Genomic DNA, 27,383 nt, shown 5'->3' on the forward strand with positions numbered 1-27,383 from the left:
CACACACACACACACACACACACACACACACACACACACGCACACGCACACGCACGCGCCCGCACACAGACACACTTTTCATAGCGTCCGTCCGTCCATCAGGTTGTATCATGAATGATTGGGATTTAAATTAAAACTCAACGGCAGCGCATATCAAACAAACAGAAGAAAGACCGCCACCAGCACACATCCCTGCAAGTAGGTGGGACGTTCGCGAACGAATCGAGTATTTTGAACGGCTCTTTGAAATGAACGATGGGATCCGGTTCGCAGTAGGGAGCCGTTCCTTTCTAATGAACAGTGGTGGGAAAATAGCCTACTGCAATCAATGTGGAAATACTCTGCCACAAGTAGGCCTAGAGGTTTTTGGAATGCTAATATACTTGAGTAAAAGTACAAACGTATTGGTATCATTCAACATGTAATTAATGTAGCCTACAGAGTAGACCTACCAATAGTAGAAAGTAGGCAGAATGTCCTGTTTCACAGATTTTCCAATGAATAAAATGTAGAAAAATCTTTTGAAAATAGCCGATCTACAAGCTCACAATGCAACAAATGGCAGGTATGTAGGCCTACCTATATATGGCAGAAATAAATGTATATAGGGTTGAAGTTATTTGTAATTATAATCAAAATCTACAAAGTAACTAATGAGCCAGTCTTTTGAACGGCTCTTTGAAAGGAACGGATCCCAGAGATCCGGTTCACTTCAAAGGACCATAAATCCCATCTCTATGAGTCAAAGAAGTACACGCCCATCCTGATCTACAAGCTTACAACGTGGCACGGGACAGACACAGTTTGGTCTTGGAGATCTTGTTCTGGGTGCGCTACACAGTCATACGACTAATCATAAATCAGGCACCATGACAAGGACGGAGCGGTGCTTTAGCGCAGGAGAGAGAGGGGATGTCAGAGTTGGATGTACATGAAACGTGTCAAAGTGATCTCATATCGTCAAAATAGGACACAACTTCCATATTGAAGCTTTTTTTTTTCGTTGCGTGAGGCGGTGTTGTGTGTTGAGTCAGTGGATAACGTCATGTGTTTGTATGTGCGTGTGCGTGCGTGTTGCAAAGCACAGCTCTCAGAACACCCCCCGTGGCATCTTGTATTCATTATATTATGTATTATTGCTGTGTGCGAGCCCGACTCAATCGGGATAGAATCCTGTAGCGTGCGGAGCGCCCGACTGTTCAAAACGGCTAGTCTGAGTCCGTTTAGATTATCTGGTAAAATAATCTGAAAAAATGATCCTGTAGTGTTTAATTCTACCCGATTCAGTCGGGCCCGATTATCGGCTAGTGTATGGCCAGCTTTAGTGTCAATGCCTGCTTTTCCTATGCACATTTCTAATAGTCTTCAATCAATCAATCAATCAATCAATCAATCAATCAAACAAACAAACAAACAAACAAACAAACAAACAAACAAAGTAACAAACCCTGACCTTACTTTACGTGGATTGATTTCATAGACCTGCAGGCCGGGTTGCTTGTTTCTCCCGCAAAATCTGAAAACCTGGCAACCCACTGGGTGTAAACCAGAGGTTTCAGTCAGTGTCAGTGATGATGAGAGCTCCATAGACAGAGTGAGACCACCTGAGCCCAGTCCGCTCGGTCAGTGTCCTTCTGCAGGCTGAGCTTCTGGTTATGGATATAGATGAGGCTTATCAAGTGGTCGGAGAGTTCGGGTCCTACCAGAAGAGAGCTGTAGCCGTCCTGGTTCTGATCCAGGTAAAACAATATAGGGAAACAACCAAAAACAACAACAACAACAAACCTGAATGTTGTTTGGTTTGTTGTGAGAGGGGAGAGAGAGAGACAGTAGGAAGGAAGTATTTAATTTCAAGATCTTCCCCTTAACTCTGACAGTGACAGTGTATACATGGAACCAAATGGACCCGCGAGGGTCCATTTGGTTCCATTTATACACTGTCAGAGTTAGACTTGATATGGGTCAATTTAGACCCACATAAAGTAACCCACAGAGACCCTGAAAAATCCACTTTGACAACCACTGTATTAAAGTGTCGGGGTCGGGGAACAAGCACAGATCGATCTGCAAGCTCACAGCGCGTCGCGTTTACTTTACTCTTGTTTGTGAGCTTGTGGATCTGCTGTTTTTCGAGCTGCTGCTTGACTCCGTCGCGTGGCGAAGCAGGCATAGCTTTGAAGCCACGACGCCGTGTGTGAACTGTGAAGTGTATAGTGTACGTGTCACTTTAATGTCCAACGGTCAATTAACGGTTAACTTTTCTGGGTGCAAAACCTAAGGATGATCTGTTCTGCTTTTAACTGACAGCAGCACACATTCTGTTATGTTGAAAGTGAAACTGTGGTTGTACTGGTCACGGTCAGCACCCACTCCCAGTGCAACAGTAGAAGACTGTGGTAGAAGCCTGTGGTTGTACTGGTCAGCTCCCAGTACAACTGTAACATACTGTGGTTGTAGTTGTACTGGTCTACTGCATACTATAGTAATGGTTTCCTGTGGAAATAAGCCAAGTGCTTTTCTAGGATCTCCTTTTAGTTGACCTTGTACCAGTGAACTGTACCGTCATGGAACTGTACCTTTTCCTAGGCAAACTTCTAATAAAGTCTTCAATCAATCAATCACTCAGCTCCCAGTATAACAGTAGAACACTGTGGTTGTACTGGTCAGCTCCCAGTACAACAGTAGAAGACTGTGGTTGTACTGGTCAGCTCCCAGCCAGTGACCAACAGTAGAAGACTGTGGTTGTACTGGTCAGCTCCCAGCCAGTGACCAACAGTAGAAGACTGTGGTGGTACTGATCACCTCCCAGTACAACAGTAGAAGACTGTGGTTGTACTGGTCAGCTCCCAGTACAACAGTAGAAGACTGTGGTTGTACTGGTCAGCTCCCAGTACAACAGTAGACTGTGGTTGTACCGGTCAGCTCTCAGTACAACAGTATCAGACTGTGGTTGTACTGGTGACCAACGTCACAATTATTTGAGATCACAGTTATATTTTGCACAATCGTCATAACTGTTTCCATGTTGAAAATTTTCATATATTTTCTTTTACAATTTTAGAAAAAGCCGATCTACAAGCGACACGTTTTTGAGCTTGTAACATCATTAAATGTTATTTGTCATATCTTTCAATTATTTGATCAACACTCATGTTATAATCTTCGTGACAGCCATAACTGACCCCTGTTTTGTGTCTCTTCCTGATGCTGTGTGCGCAGGTTTACATGGCCTGTCAGTCAATGCTGATTGTTCTCGTGGGAGCAGTACCAGAGTACAAGTTCGACGAATCAGACGACAGCCTCAGCAGCCCCCAGGATCTGAGTCAGAGCGTCACTTTTACCGAAGATATACAGTCTATTGTGACAGAGGTGACACACGCACGCACACACACATGCACACACAGACACGCACACAGACACACAGAGACGGCATCCACACATCTTTACATCGACATCCCTTGGTTGCCTTGCTCAAAGATTCAACCGTAGAGCATGTCAACGTGAGCAACACAGAACCACTCGTCTGATATTTGGGAATACTTTGGATACAAGGGAGATAGAACTGAGTCAAGTCAAGTTAGACTACAGCTTAGCCCCTCTCCGGACCCTTAAATTACCTTTTTTGTATTTGGAAGACGGTATTTAGGGTCCCTTGCTTGTCGGTTGGGTCTCTCTGATACGCAACACTACCACTGTCTGGTTTCGGACGAATACAGCGTCGCTCAGATGTTGTTGAGATTCTTTAAAGATACCCAGAACTGCACTAGGAGAGCGCGGAAACGTGTGCGAAGCGGCGCTAATCGGCGATGCCGTTATGTATTTTTAATCTATTTGTGAAAATGTAGCAGCTTTTTCCAAACTGTCTCTCGCTTCCTCATTACGTCACATGTCCCGCCTCCCCGCGGCGTCTTTTGGTTAGCTGGTAGTGTCAGCCTGTCTCTTTGATAGATCAGAGGCAGGAACGTAGCCAACCATCATCATCATCATCATCATTTATTTAGCTCACGACCATGATCACATGGTATGGAGCACAGCTCATATTATATACATAAATAGTATACAAAGCATTACAAACATTACAATAATATTCAAACAGACGTAGCAGAAAAGCGGGCATGACACATTATTTGAACAAGGGCAAGGTGTTCTTTAGGAAAGCTCCCAATTTACATATAACTTTTGCCTTTTCAGCTTGTAGTAATAAAATCAGTTTCCACATAGATGGATGGGTTGTATAGTACTTTGGCAAGTATTTTTGTCTGAGATTCAAAATAGTAAGGTTCTTACACTCAAACAGTAAATGTACTCATCCCCGACTCTGTTGTCATTGCATAGGTTACAAAATCTCTGTAAAAATCCAGACCGTGGGGATGCGGGACATGTGACGTAATGAGGAAGCGCGATACAGTTTGGAAAAAGCTGCTAAATTTTCACAGATAAATTGATGATACATCACGGCATCGCCGATTAGCGCCACTTCGCACACGTTTCCGCGCTCTCCTAGTGCAGTTCTGGGTAACTTTAAAGAATCTCAACAATTTCTGAGCGACGCTGTATTCGTCCGAGACCAGACAGTGGTAGCGTTGCCTATCAGAGTGACCCAACCGACAAGCAAGTGACTGTATTTACCGACATCAAAATATAAAAAAAAGGTAAATTCAGAAACATAAGGGGCTAGACTACAGCTCTAGCTGAGGGTTTCCAATTTGGCAATAAAGTATTCAGTGAAGACTTCAAAATAAAAACCTGCTTTGTAGACTTTTGCTCAAAGATTCTAGGTTCAAGGGTTCTTCTTTGTTGTCACATCTTGTGTACATAATAGTACACATATGTAATTACCAGCATAGGTAATCTAATCATGGCAATTAGGGGAAAAGATTAGAGAAAATTAAAAAGATAAACAAGAGCAAAAGCCAAATAGGCTTATTTCCAAGGTTGTACAAGGTAATTTATTTATTGTAGTACTACAGGTGTAATTTTGGTCATCAGGGGATGTAAACTGCCAACCCCTAGTCTAGTGTTCACATTTAATCTTAAATTCAGTTATTTTACACATTTTATCCCCAAATTAATCTGATGTCCATCTACATGTGACACGTGTTATCATTTAGACAATCCTTTGATTGTTTGATGCAACAATGAATTCATTGACCACTTTCAACGTGGCATCCATATTTTGGGAATGTCGTAACAGGCGAACATTTTCAAACATCTTCTCTTTTCACCCCCCAAATAAATGGTGAAAATTGTTGATCTACAAGCTCTCAGCTTTGGGGACATCTAGATCCACTATTTTTCTATTTTAGAAACTAGAAATGGGGCTATGGAAACGTATTTCTTGCCACCTCCTACGTCTTTCTGGGTCTTTGTCTTTAGTGTCCAGTGTGAAAACATTATCATGAGCCGGAGCTGTGAAATTACATTTGTTTCCTCTCTCTCACTCCCCCGGTGTGCAGAAACATGGCGTCCGTTTGTCCTTGTGTCGTGTTTGATAGCATGCGAAGAAAGCAGTGTCAGGTATTTACAGTGCAGATATCTTGGGACAACCAGCAAATGTAGGCAGATTGGAGAAAATGTTCATTGATACATCAACAACTAACATCAACAATTACATAATTTCATCATGTCCTTAATTTGAGCCACACACATCCAAGTGGAAAAAAAGCACCGCTCACTTTGCACATGTTTGTTTAGTTTTTCTTCATTGTCTGCACTACTGGGGGATTTAAAATGAAGCAAGTCTTCATGGATCTATTCTATATACATTTTTATTTTATTATGAATCGTCCCCAGTCGGGTAGAAACCTTGTATATTCAAGAGAGACTAAAGTTACTTTTCAGGATTCCAACTCAAAAACGGCAGAAGAAGCAGATCTGCCTTTGTGTGAGGCTGTAGCATGATCAAGTAGGACATGGGTTTACCACAAAAGACAAAACGTTTAAATATATGGAGATGCCAGACGACGACATAACACATCGTAGGTCTTACCTGTTTCACTAAACAGCCAATGGATCCATGTAGCGGGGGCGGCAGTGGCTCAGGGGTAGAGTGGCCGGTAGAGCGGCCGGATGGGAAGCGCGTGGTTCCCAGTTCGATCCCGGGCTCTCCCCCAGAGTTAGTGTCGAAGTGTCCTTGAGCAAGAAGCTGAACCTTTAATTGCTCCCGATCAGCAGGTCGGTGCCCCCTTGCATGGTTTCCTCCGCCATCGGTGAATGTAATGCATAATCTATGTAAAGCACTTTGGATAGAAAGCGCTATATAAAATGTTACCATTCATGCAGCGCTTCCTCCCTTTTGTTCTTTTGTTATAGATAGATACATAGATAGATAGAGATTTTTATTAAAGTGTCCTGCACCAAACGATGCCCAGCCTGCACGGGCTTACAAGACACACACAAACATACTACATACATACATACATACATACATACATACATACATACATACATACATACATACTACTTACTTACATACATACATACATACATACATACATACATACATACATACATACATACATACTGTACACCAAGATACACCACGAACAGAAATGCAAAAGAACATATTTGATTGACCATGCTGTTTACGGATATAGTGTTCTCCAACGCAACTGCCATGCCTTCTCTATGAATTTTGCTAAAACAAAAACGTCCTTATTGAACAACCGGTGTAACATGGAACATTCAGACATCCAAAACAAATCTGGATTTTTGGCTTGCATTTTTTCAAATATGGGTGTGTGTGTGTGTGTGTGTGTGTGTGTGTGTGTGTGTGTGTGTGTGTGTGTGTGTGTGTGTGTGTGTGTGTGTGTGTGTGTGTGTGTGTGTGTGTGTGTGTGTGTGTGTGTGTGTGTGTGTGTGTGTGTGTGTGTGTGTGTGTGTGTGTGTGTGTGTGTGTGTGTTCGTTCCTCAGTGGTACCTGGTGAAGCACCAGGCCTACAAGGTCAGCCTCGCCGGCTCGCTCTTCTTCGCCGGGGTTCTGGTCGGGAACGTCGTCTTCGGACCTCTCTCCGACCGGATTGGACGTCGGCCCGTCTTCCTGATAGGTTCGATTTATTCCTTTGTGGTACCATAGAGCAGTGGTTCTCAACCCAAAATAACTGGGGGACCCCCCCCCACCCGGAGGAGCACTAAGAGTTGAGCCATTACATTTTGTACAACCCGGTTCTAATGTGAAAATAGCAAATCTATTTCTGCCTCTTAATAGTTGACATTTTGGCCAATGTTTAATTTGTCGTTTTAGAGGTATTAAAAAGTCCTTAAATTGTCACTTTGGAAATATGCACATACCCTCTATACACTTAAACTTTATGTTGGTTTGTTTTGTGAAAACAGTGTTGCATATTAAGTTACATCATCGGGGGACCCCTCAAAATAATATGGGGGCCCCCCTGTAGATTGGCTATTTTCGCGGAAGATATTTTGTGTAGAGCCGGGGTCTTCAACAGGGGGTCCGGGACCCTTAGGCGATCCTCAAGAGTTACTACAGGGCCAAATAATTGTGTGATTGGATACCACTTGAACCCTAGCATGATGAAACCCAGATTTCCTATTCTAAGGAGAACCTTAGCCACAAATAGAAAATCGACAATGTGAGCTTGTAGATCGGCTATTTTCGGCAAAGAGATAAGCAGATTTGATAAGTATTGATGGTTCAAGTGCATGGTTGAAAGTCTGAAAATACACATCAACATGAACCCAACATACACAATTGAACCAGCTCAGTGGCCTTGTGGTTAGAGCGTCCGCCCTGAGACTGGGAGGGCAGGGTTCGATCCCCGGCCAGGTCATACCAAAGACAGAAAAATGGGACCCAACAATGCCTCCCCTGCTTAGCGCTCGGCGTCAAGGGTTGGATTGGGGGGAAGGTCCCTGTGACACACTAGCGTCATGTCCAGGGGGTGTACTGATACATAAAGATGCTTCACGTTACAGAAACAGGAGATAGGCTCCTGCTCTATGGCCTCCTGGCCTCATTACTTAACATACACAATGATAGTGCTAGCTGTCAAACAATAGCTGTGCAGCGATCTATGAAATCTATGAAAATGTAATCTGCGACACAATTTTGTACAATATGTAGTGGGGGCCTCTCCCTCTCAGCTAAGGTTGGCCTGAAAAACTTTGCAAGACCCCTGGTGTAGAGAGAAGAGAGGAGGGGACCCATCTATAGACTGCGGTGAAGCACAGTCAACAAAGTATAAAATATATAGTGTTAAATGGTTTTAAGCATTCTTCTAGTACAGTGGTTCTAAATGTATTTTTTTACCCCTTTCCCTGAGTCCAAGTGCCCCCTTTACCCCACTACACTTTGCTTAGAAAACCCCACAAGAGAAAACCACAGCTAGCATATAATGCCATGAATGAATGATAAGCCACCTTTTGAAGAACACAAAGTTATAAATACAAATGGAATGAAAGAGTTACAATCAGTGCCCGCCGAATACATTTATTTGTTTCGCCATATCTTCCACAGAAGACATGACGATAGCATGTGGGTGCATGACGCACACCCAAAATAGCAGCGTGTCAGTGTTGTAAGCTTGTAGATTTGCTATTTTCGGTCATTGTTTATTTTGCTGACGCTCTTAATCCAGAGCGAATTACAATAAGCAAGGTAATACATCAGTACATCAATACGTGAAATGAAAAACATAGACCAAAGGAATGGAGGGCTAAACGATTAACACCTCTCTCTCTCTCTCTCTCTCTCTCTCTGTCTCTATGTCTCTCTCTCTCCATCCCTCTCCCTCCCTCTCTGCCAGGTCTGTTTTTCGAGGTGTTGTTCGGCTATGCCACGGCGTTCGCTCCCAACTATGAGGTGTTCGCCGTCTCCCGCCTGCTGGTGGGGCTGATGAACGGCGGCATCGGCCTGGTGTGCTTCGTGCTCACACAGGAGTATGTGGGCAAGGCCTACTGGGCCATGACGGGTAAGGGACTTCCTATTTCTACAAATCACACCTAGTGTGAAGTGAGCGATGCTATTTGTGAGTTAATTACTTGTGCCAGAAGAGCGTGCAAGTACTGCGATCGGCTGGATGTGTATGTCGGTGTCCTTCTTTGTTTACATTCGTAGACCAATCAGGGACCAGCATTTCTGGCAACGTCATCATCATTAACAGTCAATGAGCGACCAGGCATTACTGGTGATGCCAGTGGTGAGCGCACCTCATGACAGGCTCTGCTGGCGCATCAGTAGGCCACAAGAAGCAAGTTGGCACCTCGACAGAGTGCAGTTCTAGTTTCATTTAGTGTCCCGCGATGCTTGGCCAATGTGACCCTGGTTGTACAACAAACTTTGAGTGCTTTGGGGCCAAGATGTAGGCCAGATGTAGGCCACGCTTCAGAGCCTGGACATCTTTTGGGGCCCAGATGTTTTTTGGGGCCCAGACAAAGCCAGATGTTGGAGCTTAGCTCCTTCCAGGAGCACCGCTCAAAAATAAGGTTTGCAAGCAGGGGGCATCAATATGTCTGTACACGGACAAATGTATCCCATTATCCGTGGCAAACCGTTGGATTTTCTTTTTTACACACCATTATAATGTTCTTATTTTGATCACAAGACACAATTTCCAAACGTCAAGTCTCCATGGTTTCTTCAGAATATGTATGATACTTATTTACCACGACACTATGGCATCTTAGGAGGAGTACTAGTGGTTCTCAAATGTTTTATTTGCAAGGACCCCGGTTCCATTTGAACACTGCCGGAGTTACAGAACTGTTATGGTCATTCAGGGCTATCTCTTACTGTGTTTCTGGTAATATTATTGTCCACTCATTTTGTAGTATGTCCATGGCAAAACCACAAGCCAGCATTGCGATGACGCCTGCCCTGTTGGCAAGGGATCATTTACTTTCCAGCAGCCTCCAAACCAGCGTCAAACACACAACCACTCTGAGATCTTTTAAGCAGCACACTAAAGCATCTCTGTGGGAGCACTTGTGTTTATGTGTGTTACTGTAGTTTCTATTGTAATGTGCTTAAGTTTTAACTCCTTTCATAATGTTTCACAAATCACACATTAGGACAAATACAAACATTCTCAGTCGTGAGATTTTCTTTTGATTTAATTCATGCACACGGCATGGTGCCACCACATTATGAGATGTCATCTGGAATAGGACAGTGACACCCCTGTCTTGCAGTGAAATTTAGTTTTAGCGCAAGCTTTCTCAGAAAGGGAGAAGAGCAAAGAAAAGGGGGAGGGGGACAGGGAGAGAGGTAGCAGGGATTAAATTGCCATGTTGTTGAAATGTTATATACAATGGTCTAAATGGAGTTTCAACTATTTCATCCACTAGAGGGCAGTATTAGGCAACAAATGATCACTTTATGTTATGGACCTACCTTCATTTACTTGGCTGCAAAAGTAGCACATCTATAAGCACAGCTTGCAGAACAACTACTATTTGTGTTATTATTATTCGTGTTTGGAGTGTTGGGTTATCGGAGTAATAATGTGTTGCAGGTACCCTGACCAACATGGTGTTGGGAGTATTGGGTTATTTTATTACATCAGGGTAATAATGTGTTGCAGGTACTCTGACCAACATGGTGTTGGGAGTATTGGGTTATTTTATTACATCAGGGTAATAATGTGTTGCAGGTACTCTGACCAACATGGTGTTGGGAGTATTGGGTTATTTTATTACATCAGAGTAATAATGTGTTGCAGGTACTCTGACCAACATGGTGTTGGGAGTATTGGGTTATTTTATTACATCAGAGTAATAATGTGTTGCAGGTACTCTGACCAACATGTTGGGTTATTACATCACAGTAATAATGTGTTGCAGGTACCCTGACCAACATGGTGTTTGCGGTGGGCATCGCCCTGTTTGGAGTGCTGGGTTATTACATCAGAGCGTGGAGAGACCTGGCCTCTGCAGCCAACTCCCCTGGACTGCTCCTCTTCCTGCTGTGTGTGTGAGTACTAGTGCACGTGCACACGCACACTTAACGTCAAAACCACACACACACACACACACACACACACACACACACACACACACACACACACACACACAGGATGTCACACCCTAGACCTGGCGGCCCGGGGGCCACATGCGGCCCCCACCTTCACTTAATGCGGCCCGCAGGTTGATACCTTGATATATTATTGATTTCAGCTGTTACAATTACAACCATGATCTGTTTTAATTCCTTCAGTCTATAATAGTAGCTTAATGACTATAGTAGTATTAAAATGTCTTCTTTTATGTCCAACGTATTTGTATTTAGGTTCATAAAGTTAACATGAGTAGGCCTATATAACTAAATGAGTTTGAAATTAAATCAAAATGTTACATTTCAGGATTACAATTAAAAAATAACAAAAAATAATTCAGGATTCCAATTCAAAAGAAGCAAAAAATAGCCGATCGCTATTTTTGCTTCTTTGTATGAGATACTATAGAAGGACGTAGCAATATGCAATGTGGCCCTTTGGAGTGAAGGTGGGAATATAGTGGCCCTCGCCATCATCAAAGTTGCCCACCCCTGATCTAGACAGTGAAATTAAAAAATACATACAAATGTAATGTTTGAAAATGTTTGTTGCCGCCTATAATGACCCCAAAGCCCCAAAGTAGACACCAGCTTGCTGTGAAAGTGGTTAATGAACGTATGGCTGCGCATGCAAAACGTGTCTATAACACGTGTGTCACATGTACAGTAGATGGACGGGTGAGGATTGAGATGCACTCAACGCCCACATTAATCATCAAAAAACAAACAGACAAAAAAACAAGATATACAGTAGTAGTAGTAAAGTAGTAAAAACTGATGATCCACAATACTCTCCCAACTGATTTACAAAACCTCCAAGGCCAAGTACATTTTGCTTGAGGCCGACCTTGTTGCTATATATACTTTATATCTAGCTAAAATCTAAAATGACCCGGATGCTTTCCTTTGAATGGGTTAAAATTAGTGTCCTATTTTCTATTCTGGTGATTTAACATCTCTCCTCTCCTCTCCTCTCCTCTCCTCTCCTCTCCTCTCCTCTCCTCTCCTCTCCTCTCCTCTCCTCTCCTCTCCTCTCCATCCCTCCAGTAATCTTCCAGAGTCTCCAAGGTGGTTGTATTCTCGGGGTCACACAGAGAAGGCTGAAGAGGTGACACGTTGCTCTGCTTTACCATACCATGAATTAGGGGTGGGCGATATGGAAAAATACAATATCACAATATTTTCCCAAGCTGTATCACGATACACGATTTTATCACAATTCTTTTTTCACCTTGGTTTTTATGGTTATTTTTCAAGTAACTTGACAAAAACTAGACTCTCTGGGTTCCTTTTGGGGTCTAAATTGAACTTTACAAGTATGTAACTCTGACATTATACAAATGAAACCAAATGGACCCTTACGGGTCCATTTGGTTTAATTTGTATACTGTCAGAGTTAAGTGGAGACCTTGACATTAAAACGTTTGAGAACCACTGATTTAGACCAAAATGCAGGCTTAAATTGAATTCTGCAATGAATCTCTGTATTAACGATTGAACAGGATTTTTTACAAGGCTCCCTCAATTGGATCACGATATATATGATACCTCTGAAAAGGCATATCGTGGAGACATTGTATCGTCTCAACGATAATTATCACCATATCGCCCACCCCTACCATGAATGTGTGAATGTGACTTACTGTTTAAATGAATGTAATCTAGAACCATGTTATAGCACTGCATTTTGTTGTATGTTTCACATCATTACATTATACAGCTATACTATCTGATAGAATAGACTGACTGACTTATAAAAACCTGTCTTTGACGGGTGGAAACCTTATTGTGTCCAAAACTGTTATTTTTCAAGATTCAAATTTAAAAATGGCAATGGTATCAGATCAACAAGCTCAAAACGCGTCGCTTCGAGTTTGTGGATCTGCTACCTTTGATGCTTTTGCGTGACCCTGTAATGATGTGGTCAAGATGGGTGCTAATTTAATTTTAAAATAGATGAGAATATGGTTTCTGTTAGGTTCATGTGTTCTTCTTCTGTGGTGGTGTCAGGTTCTGAGCTACATGTGTTCTTCTTCTGTGGTGGTGTCAGGTTCTGAGCTACATGTGTTCTTCTGTGGTGGTGTCAGGCAAAGATATTTAATTAATGAAGATAGCTCATCCTCATTGGATCCACTAGAGTGCGACATGGTACACAAATCCTACAAATAGACTCCTAAGTGGGTGCCGGCTCTGACGGCAAATCTCGCGCACGTCCCGTTTACTGGTGCTATAGATCCCGCGAGAGTGTGTTGCTGGGACATCTAAAGAGCAATAATAAAGTTGATTTTCTCCTTTGTTGAAAAAAGCCACTTTAGTATGACAATTTTGTTAATATTATGTGGCTTGTGATGATCTGGTCCAATATTTAGTTCAGTGACTAGCTTCTGAACTATTATTTTGCTCTGTGTTCACGTTAGCTCTCCCATTGTAAATGAATAGACTCCAAACATGCTTCCGCCTCCTAAAAAGGCATCTACCTACGTCACACAGAAACGTGAAGTACAGGTCTTTTGCACCCTCTTGCTATCGCCCTCTTGGTGTCAGGTTCTGAGCTACATGTGTTCTTCTTCTGTGGTGGTGTCAGGTTCTGAGCTACATGGCGAAGAGGAACGGCGTCAGCGTCACCAACCTCACGCTGAAGCGAGTGGGCGTGGCCAAGCCCGGTCACCATGGAAACGGCGTGCTGCAGCTGGCCATGCACCCGGTGCTGCGCTGGAGGACTGTGATCCTCATGTACGTCTGGTGAGTACTGAGTACATCAATAATAATAATCTTTATGGTCCTCATGTATGTCTGGTGAGTACTGAGTACATCAATAATAATAATCTTTATGGTCCTCATGTACGTCTGGTGAGTACATCAATAATAATAATCTTTATGGTCCTCATGTACGTCTGGTGAGTACATCAATAATAATAATCTTTACGGTCCTCATGTACTTCTGGTGAGTACTGAGTACATCAATAATAATAATCTTTACGGTCCTCATGTATTTCTGGTGAGTACACCATGATATAGGCTCCAGGCAGTGTTGTTTTTGGCAGGTGTTTTAGATTTAGTCTTTTGGATGAAATCACTAATTTAAGTCGGTCAACACAGGTATTGGATTTAAGATGATCTGATGTGGTGAGCTCACCTCATGGCAGGCTCTGCTGGCGTACATGGCCTACTTGTATACAAAATGGACAACAAGGCCAAGTGGCCTTGCCCCTAAAATGACTAAATTTCTGGCGCGTGCGCACGCGTGTTTGTGTGTGTTAGGTATGCGTGCAGTCTGGTCTACTATGGATAACGCTGTGTGTGTGTGTGTGTGTGTGTGTGTGTGTGTGTGTGTGTGTGTGTGTGTGCGTGTGCGTGTGCGTGTGCGCGTGTGCGTGTGTGTGTGTGTGTGTTAGGTATGCGTGCAGTCTGGTCTACTATGGCTTAACGCTGGGAGCCAGTCAGACCTCAGGAAGTCGTTATGTCAACGTTGCCATGTATGGCCTGGTGGAGCTGCCTGCCTACCCGCTGTGCATCTATTTCATCAACAAACACTGGTGAGTGATTCACACACACACACACACACACACACACACACACACACACACACACACACACACACACACACACACACACACACACACAGCATACCACCTATAGACCATCCAAGTCTGACGTCACTGCAGCTAGAGGTCACTATCATCCATTATTATTCTATTATATGTGTTCTGGTTTGTTTCTTTTTACCTCAGTAAAACTATGCCTAAACCTAACCCTAACCCCAGTAAAACTATGCCTAAACCTAACCCCAGTAAAACTATGCCTAAACCTAACCCTAACCACACCCGGTGCGCATTTCCGAACGCACCCTTTGATACGCTCGGACTGAATCACCTCTCCCAATGTCTTAGAACCCCTGCAATCCCAGCTGTGTGTCAATCATGTGTGACTGACGTGTGTCTCTGCTGTCCAACAGGGCAGGAAGGAGGAAGACCATGACCAGCTTCCTGTGTCTGGCAGGGTTGGCTTGTTTCTGCACCATCCTGATACCTGATAATACAGGTCTGTCTGTCTGTCTGTCTGTCCTGATCCCTGATAATACAGGTCTGTCTGTCTGTCTGTCTGCACTAGGGATGGGACGATATAAAAATGTCATATCACGATTATTATGACAAAAGAAATCGCGAGTTACGATATTATCGCGATAATCAAAATTCATTATCCTGGGCGGACCATTTGCCAATTGGCCGAATACAAAATGGTCCGGGGTGCAAGCTAGGCTAGCCGCTTTTAAATGGCAAAATGTTCAGTCTCGCTTAGCCAAAAACATTACACAAGGCTGCGCATATAGAGACGCTTGGTTATTGTGGTGCGCCCCACCCTCTTATCTACACACCCTAGTAATTCACTGCAACACACACACGATAACTTACACAACACAATAACTTGCTGTTCAAAAGGGATATACTGTATATATAAAAGTTCAGTTCAGAGTATATTCACAGTTTTAACACGATCGCATCGGCAACATCCGCAGCACAGTTCCCGGTAAGCCTGCACGGTAACCGTTTGTACAAAAAAAGAACCTCTCCTCTGCCTCTGTCTTGTATTGTTACTCAACGACCTAAAAGTTTGCTTATCAAATCCACTCGTCCGAGGTTTTATTCCCGACGCTCGCAACGATCGGAGCAAATGCGTCCTCGTTGTGTGATCCTACCACAAGCCGATATCCTCCGGTCCCAACAACCCGATCCCGGTGACAAAACACAAGCTTGAGTGGCTACAAACAAATGAACACGCGCACCGCGACAGCATGTCTTCCCGGAGCTTCTACGAGATGCCAACTCTACTCTGGGCAGGTGGAATGACTTTGTTCCATTCTTGTGTGTTTGTGTTTAGGTGTGTTGCTGAGTGCGACATCGTTAGCGTTGCTGGGGAAGCTGATGGTCAGCGCAGCGTTTAACATTGTGTACGTTTACACATCTGAACTGTACCCTACCGTAATAAGGTATGTTATTACTTTTGGTATTTTGAATCCTGCAAAAGTATATATAGTTTTTATATATTTTTTTGGGCATACAGTATGAGGTTTCCACCCCACAGACATATTAATAATCACACAATAATCCTACGGTTTCATATGACCACAAACACCCATGTACGATAAGTTCCACTCTGACTCTGTTAACAGTAGCTCACTCACCAAGACATATGGACACTGTTATAGTAAACTACATCCCTGTGTGTGTGTGTGTGTGTGTGTGTGTGTGTGTGTGTGTGTGTGTGTGTGTGTGTGTGTGTGTGTGTGTGTGTGTGTGTGTGTGTGTGTGTGTGTGTGTGTGTGTGTGTGTTCAGGAACGCTGCACTTGGAGTGTGTTCCATGTCATGTAGGGTTGGAGGAATTATTGCTCCCTTTGTGCCCTCCATGGTAAGTGTGTGTGTGATTGATTGATTGATAATACAGTACAGTTAAAATACTTAGTCTACAAGGATCACACCAAAAAGGTCCTTGCGGTCTTGTTTCCGTTGGGGTCCTAGTTATTCAATTCATCAACATTTAAAGTAGCACCAAAGACATTCAATATCATCACAAGTATAAAAACATTGTGTGTGTGTGTGTACTGTGCGTGTGCGCGAAGGAACACCTATCCAATATGAACATATTTCAGGTCCATGTGATTGTGTGTGCATGAAAACAAAGTTGTTTTCGTGGTTGAAAACAGATTTTTAGAGATGCCTTTACAATTAGGATTTAGATGTTAGATTTAAGGAATAAAGATTAGTGTTATGCCTGATTTACACTAAGCTGAGCGCTGGTGATGCAGAGCACTGGAACGTTAACTAGCTGACCTACAAGCCCATAACGACGCCTTGCAGCGAATTCTTAAATTGTAAACATGCTATTAGTAGGACATCGCTGTCCTAAAATGTAGATGGCCTCACAAGTATAGTAATCCAAACTAGAGTTCACAAAGAGTTCCCTAACCCGACATTTTCAGGCCGGGTAGGGTCTAAAATATCTGCCAATTGGTCAGGCCGGGTCGGGCCTCGGGCACAATGAAAAAAGAAAAAAATATATTTATTTTATTATTACTTTTACTTCTTCCCGAACTGGACTCCACCCGAAGGCGACGAGTAGGCCTGGGGCGGTATCGACATTTTGTTACCGCGATTACCGTCTTCCCATTTACCGCCGGTATTGCGGTAATTACCGCACCCCTGTATCAATTAATTAAGGTTCGGCGATAAGTCAAAATATTGCAATCATCTTCCCAAAAGTCGCCTCTCCACAGCCTGACTGCCCGAGTTATACTTCTCCGTACAGCACAGCGGGTCTGGCTTTGAAAGGAGCAGATCTACAAGCTCACAACACATCGCATCCGCGACGCGTTCTGAGCTTTTAGATCTGCACTGTCGGGTTACCATAGTAACGTAGGCTAGCTACTTGGGCTTTTCAGACACAAACAGCTGTGTGAACAAACCAGAAGAGGACGGGTAATCAGATCGTGTACAGTGATTCTGTAAACTCACGTCACGTCACTTCTCAACTCTCAAATCGCAGTGATTGAGTGCTGCTATATACAGGTTTTAGTTACAAGACTTGACAGAAAAGGTTATAAAATCGCCGACGCGCCGCCGGACGGGGCACAACGTGCGACGTGGTGGAAAAAGTAAAATAGTTTCATTTTCGGTTTTAGTCCACGCGGCCCGCGCTCCGCCAGTAATCCGTATGAATAAAAAAAGATATGCCACAACACAAGGTATGTATTAACATCCTTGTGTCGTGTGGATTACAGAGAAAGTTTACGCTGCTCTGTACTCCTCTACGCGGCTGCTGTGCTGCCCTGTGTAGGTCTGACTGTCTGTGTCTCTGAGTGACGTATGTGGCTTCCAAACGTGTGGTACACGGCCCAGAGCAGAGCGGCATGGAGCGCATGCGGTCCTCGCTTCTCCCCTGTTTTAAAACTCGCTTGTTTTCCAATAAAAAATAGACTTTTTTTTGGTCTTTTTTTACCGCGTAAGCACACTGACACCGCGGTAGACCTCGGTATACCGCGGTACGGCGGTACGGCGGTTACCGAACCCAACCCTAGCGACGAGATGTTTTCAGTTAGGGCCGGGCCTTATTTTTTAGGCCCTTTGAGAACTCTAATCCAAACGTGTGTGTGTGTGTGTGTGTGTGTGTGTGTGTGTGTGTGTGTGTGTGTGTGTGTGTGTGTGTGTGTGTGTGTGTGTGTGTGTGTGTGTGTGTGTGTGTGTGTGTGTGTGTGTGTGTGTGTGTGTGTGTGTGTGTGTGTGTGTGTGTGCGTGCGTGCTCGTCCTCCAGCGTGCCGTGCACAGCTCCATGCCGTTCACAGTGTTCTGTGTGAGCGGTGTGTCTGCAGGCTGCCTGGGTCTGCTGCTTCCAGAGACCCTCAACAAGCCTGCTGGTGAGACCCTGGAAGATCTGTACCCTGCTTATAGCAGGACCTTAGAGAGACAGGTAACACCACCCTAACACTCACCCTACCTCCACCCTGCTTACAGCAGGACCTTAGAGAGACAGGTAACACCACCCTACCTCCACCTTACTTATAGCCCCTAGAGAGACAGGTAACACCACACTACCTCCACCCTGCTTATAGCAGGACCTTAGAGAGACAGGTAACACCAACAAAGCAAAAGCTTCAAAGGAACCCCTCCCTAGGAATGGCAGTAGAGATCAGAGTCAGTAGCAAAATATTCCAGTTAAGTTAGGTTACAGTTGTCCTTGCCAAGCGACTGTTGTGTGTCTCATTGTAACACAACGTTGATGATGTCTTATGTCCATTTTGTATGGAGTGTTAATAATAATAAAAATTATTGGGGTACCCACTGTTAGGTGGAGCTTTCAACAAAAATCTAACAATGTTATTTTGCCCATTTGGGTGTTATTTGGTGCTTCAATGCTTCTCTCAGAGAAATTCACCTCATTTAACCATTTTCTTTTTGTCTACAGGTTCTCTTGTACGAAGAGGAGGAGCCGCATTCAAATGACAAAGAAAACCACTGACCTCATCCTAAACACGGTAGGACAGATACAGTAAATTTCCATGTGACAAAAGGACATAAACGCAAAGAGACAGACAGAGACTGTCCCGCCTCCCCCAAACCATTCTCTGTACAAAGGACCACCGCCAAAAAAAAAGAAAAGAAGCAAAAACCGTGTGCCTCAAAACGACCATCTCTCTCTTGGCTTTCGTCTTACCGAGGGACGGGTCGGACTGCCTCGTTCTCTGAAACCTTCAGTGAACTCTGACCTTTTTATTTTTTTATATGAAGACGCCTTCATCATTATCCAGCAGCCAGTCTTACTTGAGTACTTGCATTCCGAACCAACAGACTGCGTTCGTTGCATTTTTAGGGGGTTTAGAATGTCAGAGAAAAGTCCAAACGGTAGACTGGGATTCAAGTTGCTGATCCGGTCTGGGTCTATACCGGATCCGAAAACGTTTCTTGGCTTCCCACGGGTGCTGCGGAAAACCCGGTGAAGCGAGGTTAGTCAAACGATGGAGGTGTTTTGGTTTAAAAACCCATCAGAAGTTCAACATTCTTGACAGCCAAGACGCCGCGAGTGACCAATAGGAAGTGGTTCCTGGTGCTTACAGACTTTCCTCCGTTGATGTCCTGTTTGGAAACAAACTGGGTATTTGGTGATGTATTTGTGCTTTTGCGTGAGAAAAAAAAAAGAAACAAAAAAACAAGGTGAAGAAATACTAACAATGGTTTCAGACTCACTTCATATGGGGACAACAGTGGCTGTTTGGGAACCAAAACCCAGATGGTTCCCGGTTTGAAACCCGGGGGAACCCCTTGGCTTTGTGTCGGAAGTGTCCTTGAGCAAGACACTGATGACCTACCTGGTTTCATTTCAGCTGCCATCGGGGTGTGTGTGTGTGTGTGTGTGTGTGTGTGTGTGTGTGTGTGTGTGTGTGTGTGTGTGTGTGTGTGTGTGTGTGTGTGTGTGTGTGTGTGTGTGTGTGTGTGTGTGTGTGTGTGTGTGTGTGTGTGTGTGTGTGTGTGTGTGTGTGAAAGTATGGGTGAAATGAATGTGTGTGTGTGTGAATGGATGAACGTAACTTACATTATGACATGATGTGGATAAAGGCACTATAGAAATGTTTTCTTATCTTCAAATGTTTATTTTTATTAGGTGTTGTAAAATATTGTAATGGGAACAATTATAGATGATATTTAAGGGGGTTTATTCCATTAATATCCTGTTAATATTAAAGTTTTGTATGACTTAATTTCGATTAATTTGTGTTATTTACTGCTAAATCGCCTGGTCGCACACATTTCGGTTAACCGTCCGTGTGTGTGTGTGTGTGTGTGTGTGTGTGTGTGTGTGTGTGTGTGTGTGTGTGTGTGTGTGTGTGTGTGTGTGTGTGTGTGTGTGTGTGTGTGTGTGTGTGTGTGTGTGTGTGTGTGTGTGTGTGTGTGTGTGGTACGCGCGCATGTAAATGCTATATCAAAAGCTACATTTTAAATGCTATATCAAATTCTCATATTTCTGTGTAACTCACTGACATCACATGAAAACATAGATTCTTTATTCCAAGTTTGATAGACATTAATTTCTCATACATTCTGTTGGAGTCAGCAGTTACTTATAGGATGTTACACAGTAAAATGTGTCAAGGTGTCATTGTGTGTAACCATACATTTGTACACTCTTGAGTTAAATTAACACTTTTTCACCTAAAAAACTTCTAGAACTGGGGTTGGTTCTAGATCCTTGGAACCTTGGTGTTTTTCACGGAACCGTCCGAGAACCGGCCCACGTTTCCAACTGGTTTCAAACAAAACCATTGTGACTGGGGGGCGGACATAGATGAACGCTTAAGAGAGCCCGCCTGAGGTCCAAGAGTCCCTGGTTTGATTCCAGGCCTGGCCAGCTATGGGTCAAATATGACCGGTCAAAGTGTCCATTTCACGGGGTAAATTCAGTCGTCAATGACAGTTAGTTTGCCTTTTCTTTGTTTTTATGATGATGATTTTTGGCCATTTTGCTATTGTTTATAACAGTATCTGCATCTTCCAACCTGTAGAATAGTGACTCGCCCATTTGGTCCACACAGTTCAGGGCAAGAAAAAACAACATTTTTGGTTCTAGTTCTGAACCAACTTTCAGGGTTCTGATTCTGAACCAATTCATTTACAGTGGAAACACTCTGAACTGGATCAATATTGGGTGTGGGACTGTGGGTATAAGAACTTAACCGGTTCAACACCGGGGGAAATGGGGCTACTAAGATTTTTACTGTGCATAACAAAGATTACCAACACCACCAAACAATGAGCTTTCCATTTCTTTAGCGAGCATGGGCCCTATTTTCATTCATGCCTTGTCCCTTAACCCTAATTTATTTTTTATTTTTTGCGATTTTGATAAACATTTTTAAACCCTTCAAATAGCTGATCTACAAGCTCACAACGTTTCGATGTAGATCGCATCGGCTATTTGACGTATTTTAAAATGTTTTTCAAAATAATAAAATATAAAGGCAAAGACGTATAGGGATAAGGTGGAAGACATGGATGAAAATAGAGCCCCATATATTTGGTGGTGAAGCAGTTAAAACGCAGGTCTCAGGTCAGTATTTCATTGTTGCCGTTTGGGGTTTGCAGGACTTTGATACAAAATAACTCCACTGTATATTATTGATTAAAATTGTTCAAAGGTTTGTTTCATGAAATAAAGTGTCAAAAGATGTATGTTTGTGGCAAGTTGCAATAAATGTGAGTGTTGCCTAGACCAGTGCTTCCCAAACTTTATTATTTTTAGTCTCAGGTCACCCCTGTAAAGAACCTTTTCATCCAAGTCAACCATGAGTTTCATTCTTACTTTGTATAACCTTACATTTATGTCTTATTGCGGTACATAAATATTCTCCCCCGATACAGTATGTGTCACAAGGAAAACTTGAAAGAATAGTTGTTTCCATTAGGACAAGATTGAAAATACCTTCATACTTGGGGCGCCTGCTGGCCTACTGGTCCGGGCGCATTGATTCCCGGTCCGGACGACCTTTGCCGCGGTCTCTCCCCATCTCTTCCCCCATTTCCTGTCGGTCTACTGTCCTATCCAATAATGGCATGAAAGCCCCCAAAAAAAGAAAAAAAAAAAAGAAAAAACGAAAATACCTTGACATTTAACCACTTGAACCCCAGCATCCTTATCCTGGAGGGAACATTAATTCACCAAACATTCACTTGTAGATCGTCTTTTTGTGTCGAGGAGGTTTGGTGGACCGTCTTACCAAGTCTAGAGGGTTTAAGTGGTTAAACTGGAGTGATATTGTTGAATTCCAAATATTATCAAAGTATTGTGCGGTGACCTTGGATTTGAGAACTCTGACTCGGATGGATCGATGACCGACAGACAGAGAGACGGACAGGGCAGTATATCACCTGTCCCACTGTCACAGCTGCATAGAGGGATTACTCTGAAAGGGGAACTCTTTTCAGATGCAGCGTCCAGCCAGACAGTTCTCACACCGGCACAGAAATCTACCAAATGTACACTGTAACACAGGGGTCTTCAACAGGGACCCCTAGGGGGTCCTCATTTACTACAGGTGGGCCGCCAAATCTTTGTGTGATGGGGTCAGGGGGCCAGTTGTTTGTTGTGTTGTTTTAAATGAAGCAAACACAGAACTAAAAGTTCCTATCATTGGCCGCTAGTTGCACTGTTCTGGTACCAGAAGCAACATGTTCTCATAGGATTCCATTCATTTCCCCCAAATGTTTACATTTGATTTTCTTACTTAATAAACATTGTCATCGTCAATACTTTATATTTTTATCCCCTGAACTTTTACATTTGATTTTCTTACCTTAATAAACATTGTCATTTTTATATTTTTATAAATCGGTTTATTGTTTCAATCACCATAATATGCGTTTTGTGAAAATATGGTCCAATTTATGTTATAATTGATGTTAAAGCAGGGTATGCTGTAGGAGGGGCTTGTGATCAGAGGCTTGTGATGATTCTTCTTTGTGTGCTTTATTTTCGGCAAGCTCAACACATTTACCCAAGTATCCCTGCGGACCTGCGGTTGCACGTGGCCGTTGGCAGCAAATAGCATTTAATGGTACCCATTAAAACAATGATAGGGACACCCCTTGAATCTAAAGCAAAGTGGGCTTAACTTTGATCTTTTACATCCAACCTCAAAGAAATTAGTAGCAAATACACTGTCCAATGCCAGTAAAAGACATTCTTTACCTTGATGTGCATTATATTGCATACCTTTCAAATTGTAGTTTAGGCCTACATGCCAGTCCAAATGATCAGAGCATCACAAAAGACATGTTAAGACCAAAAGAGGCTTTATAGGTGGACTGCAATAGATTTTTTTAGCCATCACTGAATTCACATCTGTCATCTGTGAACCACATTCATGTTTATTCATGTGAATAGAGAAGTACACTCATTGATGCATATTTATCAGTTGCATTTTCTACAGTCACCTCAAAGTAACCAAACATCTTCCACGAAAATGCCTCATTGCCGGTACGGCCGTGGCCTGTGCCTGTTAACATTATGACGCTCCATCTGCCTGGGAGGGCATCATTCAGGTCCTGAAGGAACAACAGAAACAACAAGCATTATATCAGACATAGAGGGCATTATAGAAGTTCATTTAAACCAACACAACGCAGTTGTTCAGGCATATCACCATGTCTGTAAAATAGAGACAGACTAGATGTGAAGTCTGTCAACACTGCATGTCTGCATCGCGGAAGCAGCCAATCAAAGACACATTTCCTTTCAGTGTCCTATAGTCACACACAACATGATGGGATCAGATACTGTAGCAAAGAACCATGTTCAAAGGACATGAAAGATTACATTGTTGCAGCCTGTATTGCATGTAATCAAAACTTTGTCACTTGACCACAGTTATAGTGATAAGCTTTGACGGTGGAACATTCTTTAGTATGATTGTTGTCACACTTACCTTCTGGATCGTATCAGTCATTTCTGATAATCTTGCTGTATAGTCTTGTCTTATGGCGGTTTTCATGTTGACCGCCATTCCCTTAGCCAAGATGTCCCTGATACGGACAATATCACCTTCACTCATGTTATTTGTGAATCTCTTCTCCACTTTAATATTATACCCTGGTATAAAAGAAAGTTGATATAATGAGAACATAGTTTAACTGTAATTTTGCATATTCTATCATCTTATTTGCATTCATTTTATTTTAGTTATCACACTCATGAGAAGCCTTCAAAATAACTACCAGTATCATTCATTGAGGAGAGCCTTCAATAAATGTCTCTACTCCCTATGCATATTGCTGTGACCATGCATCCAGCCTCCAAAACAAATTAAAAGTAAATAAATAAAGAATACAGGACTCACATTAAAGCAGAAATTGACCTTTTTTACTGGATCATAAAGTGGGGTTCATTTTAACCCTTTTATTATTGCTGGATTATTTTGGTGTATCATATTATTCACTACTAGTCATGCATTAAAGGTCAATATGCCACTCAATATTATTTGTATTATATATTGCTAATTCTCAACTGCCGCGCTGCGAGCTTGTAGATCTGCTATTGAAAAGTCGTGAAAATGTGTGCAAATCTTGTATTTTTAAGCAAAACATTTGTAACTCAAATTTTGCTTCGGGGGGTCCCTGAAACTAAATATTTTGAGATGGGGGTCCATGGCCAAATACATATCATTTTGGGGGTCCTTCACATGAAAAGGTTTGAGCACCTCTGAGATAGAAACATATTTTTTTCAAAAAACCTTAGAAGGATTTGAAATATTCAAAGACTTTGTCACTGCGAGTGACAAGTGCCCCCCCCCCCCCAATAATAGTTGGTGAACTATATACACACACACACACACACACACACACACATTAATGATGTTGTTGTTGTTGTTGTTGTTATTTATTTATTTATTTAATTTTTTTACATTAAATTTTACATTTAATGAAATAAGATTTTGGGCAGCCATATTTAAATATCTAAAATGTTGGCCTTTCTCTGAAACAAGATTTTGGAGGTAAAAATGTATCGATGCTTACCCGATTTCTGGAAGGTAACAGCCATTGTGATCTTCTTGTGTGCAGACCTGTGAAGACAGTCAAAGATAAACAAATGAAATAAAGTGTTTATAAGTTTGAGGCAGTACTACCTGTCAGCCAGTAGGTGTCTTTCACCACACCATGCAGGGTCTAAAATATCTCAATAAAAGAGAAGGAGACCTCCTCCAACCACTGCACATGTACTATATTGCTTTGGTTCTCATAGTGGGGTCCAGATACCACCAGGGGTCTTTCAGGGAATTCCAAGGTGTCCCCAGCTAAATGATATTTAGGAACCAAATGGACCCTTATGGGTTTGTAACTCAGAGTGTGGACCCTATAACTGGTCCATTTGGTTCCATTTTGTACATTCTCTGAGTTAAAGGTAGGGTAAGTGATTTAATTCAAATAATAACTAATGGCTCTATGTTCTGATATAGTTACTGTTTGGTCCATATAGGGACTTCCACCTATCCCCTGGCTGTGAGGAGAAGAAAACTGTTTCCCTGTTGGTGACAGCCTTCCTCTAATCAGGATTGAGTGGGGGAGGGCCTTACACACACATCATGACCCGCTCCCACAGAACATAGTGTTAATTTTGTTATTATTTGAATTAAATTAAATCAACTATACCCTTCCTTTAAATTAACATTGATTTTACAATATACATTGGGGTTCCTGAGATGGGAGTCTGAAATGCCATGGGAGTCTGTAGCTTAAAGGAGTAGTTCACACCCAAAATGACTTTATTATTATTATTTCTTTCTATTTTTTTGTTTTACTGAACTCACGTCTCCATTGGTTAGTAATTGATAGGGGGAAAAAAGTCATTTAGGGGTGAACTATTCCTTTAATGAATGTAGGGTATCGCTACTAGAGCCGTAAAAATCTTCTCTTATATGGGGGTCAATTTGGGGTCCTTGCCATATAAAAGTTTGAGAACCACTGATATTGTATTATATTGTTATTTTATGTTGTTGCGACTGTAGACCTACAGTCGCAATAAAATAAAATAATCACATTGTTGTGACATAACATTGTTGACAAGGCAGCCTGTTATGGCAATCATATATGGAGATCCCTGATGTCATCAATAGTAAAGCCATATAGTCAATAAAAATAGATCCTGTTAAATTATTGGAGAGAATAGGCCTATACTCACAACTAGCTCTGGTCCATCGCTTTCACCTCCCGCATTGCTCCCGGTGAAGCTCTGACAGACCCGTTGGGAAACGCATGGACTCGAGATTGTCGGCCCCGCCGAGCGCTCAATACTAGTGAAAATAAACAAAACCGTTTCACTACTCACCAAACCAAAGGTCGTTTTGCGCTGTTGAAAGTCTATTCTCCGCGGTGGTGAACCCCTCAGCACCCCACCTACTCTGTAAAATACATTATTTTTGGCATGAAATAAAGTGCATCCAACTCGACCGCCGCTTATTTCCGGGTTGTGAACCATTGTATCTGCGGTGGCCGCTAGGTGGCCTGAGGTGTGTGCGTTTTATTTCATGACAAAAATAATGTATTTTACAGAGTAGGTGGGGTGCTGAGAGGTTTACCACCGCGGAGAATAGACTTTCAACAACGCAAAACTACCTTTGGTTTGGTGAGTAGTGAAACGGTTTTGTTTATTTTCACTAGTATTGAGCACTCGGCGGGGCCGACAATCTCGAGTCCATGCGTTTCCCGACGGGTCTGTCAGAGCTTCACCGGGAGCAATGCGGGAGGTGAAAGCGATGGACCAGAGCTAACTCACAACTATGTTTTAATAGCGCTGTAGTTGTTGAAGGATTTGAGCGAAAGCCAGATTGACATGGTGACATATTATGTTCATTTAGATAATTGGTTGTGATTTAACTTTTCAATGTTTTTTTTTTTTTTCTTTTTTGTATTTTTACAGTAGAGCAGATCATTGAAATTGTCCAATAGTTATTGGGTTCAAGTAAATCGCCCCCTTAGGGGTGATACGAGACTTACAGATAGCAGGTATTTCACAATTACATATTGAATAGTTCAGACTGGATACATGAAAATGTGTGATGCTATGGTGTTATTTGTTTTCATTTTCAATGCCATCTAACCTGGGACCACTACTTACTTTCAAATCCTTGATACTGGAGCAGCCTGGACCTCAACAGGTGTTATTCTCCTAAAAGAGAAGGAGTTGTTACAAGAAGGATGCATATTTTTACAAGCAATGGGGATAATGTAAGGTTAAATGCATCAGGAACTAAACTTGGATTGTGCAATATAACATTGTTGACTTTCTTTCTTTCTTTCTTTTTTTTTAAAACATTGTTTGGGAATTAAGTAGGCT

General features: G+C 42.5%; 1 protein-coding gene across 1 annotated transcript; it reads left to right on the plus strand.

Annotated features, from left to right (window-relative positions):
• The first annotated feature begins 1,609 nt into the window (after nt 1-1,609).
• slc22a15 (solute carrier family 22 member 15) lies at nt 1,610-21,767 on the plus strand. Its single transcript, XM_080740507.1, has 13 exons — nt 1,610-1,739; nt 3,220-3,369; nt 6,914-7,046; nt 8,766-8,930; nt 10,801-10,930; nt 12,059-12,119; nt 13,596-13,753; nt 14,407-14,547; nt 14,967-15,052; nt 15,890-15,998; nt 16,346-16,418; nt 18,318-18,473; nt 18,969-21,767. Exons 1-13 carry the CDS (start codon nt 1,656-1,658, stop codon nt 19,020-19,022), a joined length of 1,500 nt encoding a protein of 499 aa, XP_080596633.1. The 5' UTR covers nt 1,610-1,655; the 3' UTR covers nt 19,023-21,767.
• Nucleotides 21,768-27,383: the final 5,616 nt, after the last annotated feature.

This window comes from Nannobrachium achirus (genome assembly GCF_963921795.1).
Source record: "Nannobrachium achirus genome assembly, chromosome: 13".
NCBI lineage: Eukaryota > Metazoa > Chordata > Actinopteri > Myctophiformes > Myctophidae > Nannobrachium > Nannobrachium achirus.